General features: G+C 42.8%; 1 protein-coding gene across 1 annotated transcript in view; it reads right to left on the minus strand.

Moving 5' to 3' along the window:
• mllt3 (MLLT3 super elongation complex subunit) overlaps positions 1–7,992 on the minus strand; it is a gene marked incomplete in the record, with an annotated part of 125,590 nt that overhangs the window by 95,751 nt on the left and 21,847 nt on the right. The window contains 2 exon segments of the mRNA XM_032510979.1: positions 1,140–1,283; positions 2,222–2,304. Of these exon segments, the coding sequence (XP_032366870.1) occupies positions 1,140–1,283; positions 2,222–2,304 (227 nt within the window).

The raw sequence follows: 7,992 nt of genomic DNA on the forward strand, positions 1-7,992 counted from the left end.
CTCTGGGCTCCAAAGCACCGTTTACACAGACACATCGAGATAAGAGCCAGGGACTTGGGATCACAGCACCTTGTTACACAGACAAGGTTAGATAAAGCAGGGCTTCTGGCGTCCACAGACACCTTGTTTTGTGCATGGTCTGGTTGCTCTGAAGTCTCTTTTATATAGACCTTAGTGTATGAAGTCTCTTTCCCGAAATCAGCCTGGGTGCAGAATTACAGCGACTAGAGCCAGCCCCCCAATGAGCTTGTGTTATGAGGTTCAGGTCTGCCCGAGTGCAGATGCTTCTTATTATCCCCGCAGGCCTTTTAACATTCTTGGCTTCCACGGCGTTTCTCCTCCAAGCTGAGCACAAATGTCCCTGGTTACGTGTCTTTAAAAAGGACAAATGTAGCAGTGCAATGCAGAGCGCTCTTTTTACGTCTTTAGTAGGAACCAACGAGCTGAGAGCCACAGGGAAGTCAGAAATAATTAAGAGATGGACTAACATTGTCATTTTGAGACAAGACTGTAAAGTTTACAGCCTGTCATACTGTTTGCATTGCTCGGTGTACAAAGACACATCTTAAAAAACCAAGTGCATTGATTTAGGGGAGTCTTATCAACTCATGCTCAAATACTGGAGTACTCAAGTCCTGGACTCTGACTCAAGTCTCCATTCTCGAGAATCTATTCTCTGGACTATAATCAGATGTAACCCTTGTATTGTCTTCACTTTCGGGACCCTCTCGTATCCCTTGGGTCAAATTTAAACAAAAGGTGCGAGAGTGGAGAGCTGTAGGCAGTCTTGGAATTCAACGCAGACTCAACCTTGACGACTCGACCTGATCACTGGGGGACTCAGGACTCGACTCAGACCCATGCTCAGGTAATGGGGACTCGACTCGGTCTTCTTTGGTGACTCAGACTCAAACACTGAGGACTCGAGACTCGACAGTTGGTGACGCGGCAGTAAAACTGCTATGCACTAGGCCTCAGTTACACAGAACTTTCCATATGTGTCATTGTGTGTTTGCGTGTACAAGAGTGTTTGTGATGACACATCACTGCTCCATCAACTGTCCCTGGAATAACAGAGATGGAGGTTTTCTCCTCTGCAGAAGAAGTTTCAGTATAGATTTAAGAAACGTCTCTCCTACCCCTCCGGCTTTCAGTAGCTTCCTACGAAACTCCTCCGTTGGGTTGTTGAAGGTGAGCTTCTCACAGCGAAGGTGATTGACCGGGGGGTGGCCCTCCAGGTGGAGGAACAGGTCGTAATCAAAGCGAACTTTCTTCGGTTCTTCCTGAGAGAGACAAAAGAGAACAGTCCCAATCAGGACCAGGACTTAACCACGACGATGTCCTTTAATCAACACCACTACACTGCGTCACTTGAACACTGCACTTGGATCCAAACTATAAAGTAAGTGTTGAAAGAGCATACGTAACTTCTTCTGGATCTCCACAATGATTGATATTAGTAGGTCGACAGAAATCAAATTGATAAGCTTTCACAGTTTAACAATGACAGACTAGGTACCCCCTCGACTCACCTTTTGGGGTTTTCCATTATGATAAAAAGTCCCTAGTACCTGCCAACAGGTACCAAGCGAGCTGAGGCAATACCAAAAAGGTGACGTGAAAACCTGCAGGCTACTGATTGGTGGGAGAGTATCGTCACTAATCACTGCATCATCATCGCTAGCGACAGATGGGAGCGGGCGGGCGGGGGGGTCCTGAACAAACCCGATGCGTTTAAGTAGTTTATCTAATGGTGTGTTTTTCCAACTTCTTTAGAAACTACATGTGTCTTCTGACACACGGCCAAATGTCGAGAATCACACACACCTTCTACTTTCTGTGTGTGTGTCTTGTTCATAGTTTTTACACCGCCAAGTTGGTATTTGTCACTTTCATGACATGTCTTCTATTTAGTCTTTGCATGAACGTCCTGCCCGTCTTTAACTTTGTGTCGTGTTGCTGTTGTGTCTTAACCAATGACACCCCGCGTCTTAATGAGATTAACGGTCTCAATTTAAGGTTAAATAATACAAGGTCCATCTAGGTTTATAAATACACCCAAAAGCAAAAAACTACATTGAAAAACTACAGCAAACTAGTGTCAAACCAAACCAAACCGGGTGGAACTAGCAGATTAAGAACTAGAACGAGACTTAAAATGAATCCAGTGTTAACGGTGTAACACATGCAGTTTGTTGGTGAGTAAAGTTGGTAAATGTACCTTGTTTCTGAAGTAAACTTCAATAGGCAAGATGAAGCCGGCGTATCCGGACTCCTCCACTTTGTACGGTGGATCCTTGCACACTGAAATTAAAAAGAGACATTTGCCATTAGAGAGCCCGTCAACCTTCAAAACAGAGACTGGTTTAACCCTTGTGTTGGCCTCGGGTCAAATTGACCCGTTTTTAAAAGTGTTTTATGTCAGAAATTAGGATTTCTTTCAATCAAATTGTCCCAAAATAACATGGACGATTCCATACAACATTCTTCAGGTGAAATTAATTTTTTTTTTTTTTTTTTAAATGGTTTCAAAACAGCCTCCTTTGACATCTACCCACTCTACACCCTCTGATCTATTAGTCAAAATAATTCATAATTTCTGCCTTTTTGACTCAAACGTTTGATATAAATGAGGTTTGTTGACCCCGAATTCTAAGAATAAGAGTAAAACCTGTTATTAAACCAGCTCAGTATTTTTTTTAAGCGCCAAAAGCATGGAAAAAGTGACAAATCAGAAAAAGCGACAAAAACATTGGAAATTTTGACCGGTAAGGACAAGTTCATGGTTAACGGGAAGACAGCACAAGGGTTAAATTCATTTAGTACTAAAAAATTCAAAGCAGCCGCTTCCATTCGATCACTTGGGTGATCTCAACCATTATTACAATTATCACATTTTCTCATTATTCTGGACACAAAAGATTAGGCGAAGAAGTGTATGAAAATATATGTGACTGTTGCTTTTGCTTCTCAAAGTCTCATGACTAAATGAACCGAGCCACTACACCTGCATCTCCGTTCTCTCGAGACCTCATTAACGCCCATTTCCAACGTGATATCAAGAACAAGAACTGGGGGCTTGAATTGGGACCAGGGCCTTTAAATCTGGTGAATCCACCCAGCTTATGACAAGGTGAAGACCCTTCCCCTCGCTCTCGTGGGCCTTTAAAAAGACAAACAACGTCTAGTGGAGAGCAGGTGTTCCTCCCTGGAGGGGTGTGTTTGTCAGCCTGACTCCCGGTGGACGCTGCAGAAAAGTGCCAATTAAGTCCATGTGCATGGAGACCGGACTGTGTTTACTGGAAGAACAGAGAAAAGCAGGTCTTAGCTTTGCTTTATCAACGCTTAATGCGTCTCTGCATCAGAATAGAATAGAATAGAATGCCTTTATTGTCATTATGCACAAGTACACGGTACTTGTGCAACGAGATTAAAGCAATCCCTTTGCAGCGTTGACACAAAAAAATATAAGAATATAACAGTATAAAATATCAAAAATATAAAGTCAAAGCTATAAAGTGTAGTGACTGTCAAGTATACATATATAAATCAGCTTGAATAAGCATAGGTAAGTGTTAACACTCAATAAATAATATTGCACAGTGATGGAATGAAAGGATTAAGTACTAATGTTAAGTAAATAAATATTGCACAGTAATGGAAAGGTTAATGTATGAAATATTGCACTGTATGAAATGAAATTGCACAGATTCCAGTGTCCTATGAGATGGATCAATATCAATGGAGGATATTTAAGATGTCACAAGTCGATAGCAACCGGAGTGAAATGTAACCATTAAGCAGGCTTGAGAGTTGAAAAACTCTTTCCAGTGAATACAAATCTTATTTTAAAATGCCAAATACAAGGCTCTCTTTTTTAAAAATGAAAAAAATGGCATTGCACCTTCAAAATATATACTCTGGCACCATCGACCCATTGCTATTGCACTATTGTATCCAGGAACAGGGATGCACTGACCCCATACTGATATCAGCCGACGATAGCTCGATCAGGCATGGGCTCCTTTCAATTCGCTTCCATGTTTATGTACTATATATACATTAAAAAAGGTCAGTTTGCCCGATTTATAGCTTAGAAACCGGACCAATCTATGGACAGATAAATCTCTGAACTCCTAAGGTAGAATGGCAGCTACTGTCATTCTCTGACGCACTAGACAGATGCACAGGGACAGCTCTGGCTCCAGGAAGTCTGAAGAATAAGATGAAGTGTTTCGTTTAAGATTAGGATGTTTTTCCAAACATGGTCTGGTTTCTGTTTGGGGGCGAAAGGGAATATAAGGAGCTGTCGGGTGTTACGCGGGGCACAGAACTGTGGGGCCACCTTGTTACTCGGTTTCATTGTGAAGTGCAGTTCTTGTCATTTTGTTTGGTTGTTCTCTCGAGAAAATAATTAAACTCTTTCACCGAATATCCAAACTTTTAATCCAGTTTGCAGCCTGTCTTTATTTTGTTTCAACGAGGTCTCTTCTTCAACACAAATTCCTCCCTCGCTGAACAGAAACTTCCACAACAATTGGAATATGATTCCTGTTGAGTTTTTGGTACCTAAGTACCGGTTCTCCTGACATCCCTAATCACCACCTAATCCTAATCACCATAATATGTCGTTATGTCAATTTGTAAAATCCATAAAATCTCATAACAAGCACTAACAGAAGATGGAAATCATTTCAGAAACGTAGCTTTCTATGATTGTTTGATTGCTAACACTAGCTCAGAGCACCATTAAAGTGACGGCCTTTGTTGTGTTTGATGCTAACTTGTAGCTAAGCTAGCAGTGAACCAACTTCGTTAAGTAGGTCCATTTTTACTGGGTTGACATCACAGAAGTGTGATAAGCTGTTTTGCTCTTGGATTTATTTGATGCATCTGAGTTCACATGTTGCTAAAAAAAAAAAAAAAAAAACTACAATATCGCCACAGTATCGATATTGAGGTATTTAGTCAAAAATAAAATCCCCAAAATTATCGGGGTATTTCATTTTCATCATGTCGCCCAGCTCTACATGCAACAGACAACTTGGCTTCCAGTGACGCACGAGACCCCAGGGATACCCGGAGTCACCCCAGCACTGCCTGGGCAGGCTGGGGCACCCGTCCAATCATCACTGGCCCCGCCCCTTCAGGGAGCTGCCGTGATTGGTGGCTCGGCCGACAGCCCTGAGGTCGCCCTCGGCGACCGGGGCCGGGCCGTCCAACACCCAATACCACTGAGAAAATATTATGGGTTAGAGTTAATTGTGCAAGTGGGTCAGGTTGAATTACAGCCAGCTAAAAGAGCCCATTCACCACCACATTTGCATAATTAGCATAATTTTCATAATTGCATTTCAGCTTAACATTCCAGTTTTGACCACATATTTTCCCACTGTAGGCCATTCTACAATATGTAGTGTTTTTAGAGGTTTTAGAGACTGATTTCACTTTGTGCATTTCAGATTTCAAGAGCTAATTTTAGGACTTATTTGATTTTATTAAGTAAGTTGCAATTACTTTCAGGCGTATTATAGGTTATTTTTTATGGTAACTGAAGCTGAATCACCTCTGAGACTTTGAAATCGCCAGACTCGGATAATGAGAATTCTGCCAATTCGGCTAATTCTGCTGAATTGGATTCGTCATGATCTCCAAATGCTCAACAATGCACATGAGCTCCAGCAGTTTCTGCATCTGGGGACCCGTACTTCACATTTCTGCAATAAAACTTCGGTGTACTCCACATTTCCGGGTTGACCTAGTTGGCTACTAGACTAGTACACAATCTAAACTAATATACTGTACTTGGATAGTCTTTGACTCCTTAAAGTGGCAAAACAAGAGATGCACTAAGCGGGATATTTGACTGTTTCTGATGGAAAAACTCTGCAATGGAGACACTGTTTCTAACTGACATCTGACATATGTTTGGCATTTCTGTGCCAATAGCTCTGGCTACTCAATAGCTAATGCTGGGGAGTCTACCGCCTCAACTGGTAAACCGGTCTTAATTTCCCAAAAGATAGGAATGTTTGACATCCCGATTCACGGTGCACAGCCGTGGAGAGTGCTGCGAGTGAATTAGGAAGGGGACCCCTGTTTACTGCCTACCCTTCTCATTCAGGGTTGTAAGAGTATAACAAACCCACAACTATGAGAGATATAGATATTCAGCGGAGGGAAATACACATCGTTGTCAGCTTGATGAGCCGTGTGTTGCCAATGCGCACACCGGATTGAATTATGTTTTTATGTTTTTTATTTGCTCTCCCACTGCCTGGGTAGCAACTGAAATAATACGCTAAAGCAATGACAGTTTATGGGAAGCACAAGTGTAATTACGGTCAGATCTCGTGTCTGACTGATGAGGAAGTGATATTGATAGATTTACACATTTACGGCATCGGATTTCCTTCCTGTTTTAGGATAGAACTGCTGAATCATTTGGTACCAGGTGTAAGGCGCTGTGACAAAACACTGTTTTGTTTCTCATGTCTTAAAGGCAGCACCTCCCAGACCTGAAAACAACTAAAGAGTCTAAAAATTAAGCAATACCACTTCCAAACTCTTAAGTGGTGAAACTCAAAATGAATAGAATCTTTCACACTCCAGAGATGTCAAGTGACAGGTCAAGTTATGGTTAAAATGAGAGAAAATGCCCGTATCTCTTGTGTTTATGAAGACACAAGAGATTGCCAGCTAACGTTAATGGGAAGTCGGTGCGGCGTCTTGGCTGGGGTTCAGTAGTTCAGGTTGAAAAGGGTCCCCGTTATCTGAAGGAGCGTCTGAGAGGCCGAGACGCACAATACGAGCGCTGACCTGTAACAGAAAACCTGCCAGTGGTCCCGGGGGCTCTGAAAGATGGACGGCGCTGTGGCGTTCATTAACACGGCCTCGGTTTAAACCAAGGTGCCAATCACAGAACAATGCCAGTCACTATGTGTTTGCCCTTTCCAAACAGACTGGGTTGTAATGAGGCCAGGCTGGATGACAGGCCTGCCCATAAAACAAAAGACGAGACAAGACAATTAGGAACTCTTTAGTGAGGCTTGTGGCTCAAATATAAGCGCTTTCTACTCGCCGATTCCTCTCAGCATCAGTTGTCCAACCAATGCTAGACGTTTCTCTGCATATGCAACCTGGAGAAAGAACAAGCATGGTTAGCTAATAATTGAATTGAATATTTATATCAAACAGAGTACACAGACACATTTAAATGGGTTTGTTGTGGTGTTCTTTTTGCCAAAGAAACAGACATTCATCATTATCAAAGCAGTTTTCTGTTCAAACTGCTTCAAATGCCTGTTTAGCCTGCTATACAACTACAACTACTACTAAAGATAGCCCAAGCATCTCTGGACAGACCTTTTTGCGTGCCATTTGTGCCAGTGCTGGAAAAAAGGAGGTGACTTTTTCCAACTTTTGTTTGAAAACAAACCACACATGTGCACGGCACCTGCTGCACTCTTATCACGTGCTGTCAGAGCTGCGGAAAGACAGTGGGTGGTTCTCCAAATCAGCAGCTGGGTATGCCAGCTGGTGTTGTCCCGAGTCCGACAACAAATAACCAACCGGGCATTTAGCCCGTCTCTGACCAGCGTAACATCAGTTAAGTCAACTTTAACACAGACTTAACATGCCGCCTGTCTGGGAGTTCCAGGTGAACTCATGGAAGACGTAACCGTACGTTAGCTGTGTGCTGATGCCAGGCTGCAGAGCAGTGAAACAGAAAAAAAGATTGAAAAAAAAGTGACATGACACACGCCCCATCTAGAGCGCGCTAAATGGGCTTTGTGTCTGTCAGATGTCTGAAGGAGAAACTACCATATCAGCGCAGCACCCTATAGGACCGCTAGATTTCTTCTTGTTAAATTGAAACCTCCCAGGACAAAGCTCCGTACAATGGGAGATTGGGTTTTCTGCTCGGCTGCTCCCAGTCTGTGGATCCTCTCCCTGCCCACCTGAGGACACCACAGTCCTCTCCCTGCCCAC

This window comes from Etheostoma spectabile, unplaced genomic scaffold, assembly GCF_008692095.1.
Source record: "Etheostoma spectabile isolate EspeVRDwgs_2016 unplaced genomic scaffold, UIUC_Espe_1.0 scaffold302, whole genome shotgun sequence".
Classification (NCBI taxonomy): domain Eukaryota; kingdom Metazoa; phylum Chordata; class Actinopteri; order Perciformes; family Percidae; genus Etheostoma; species Etheostoma spectabile.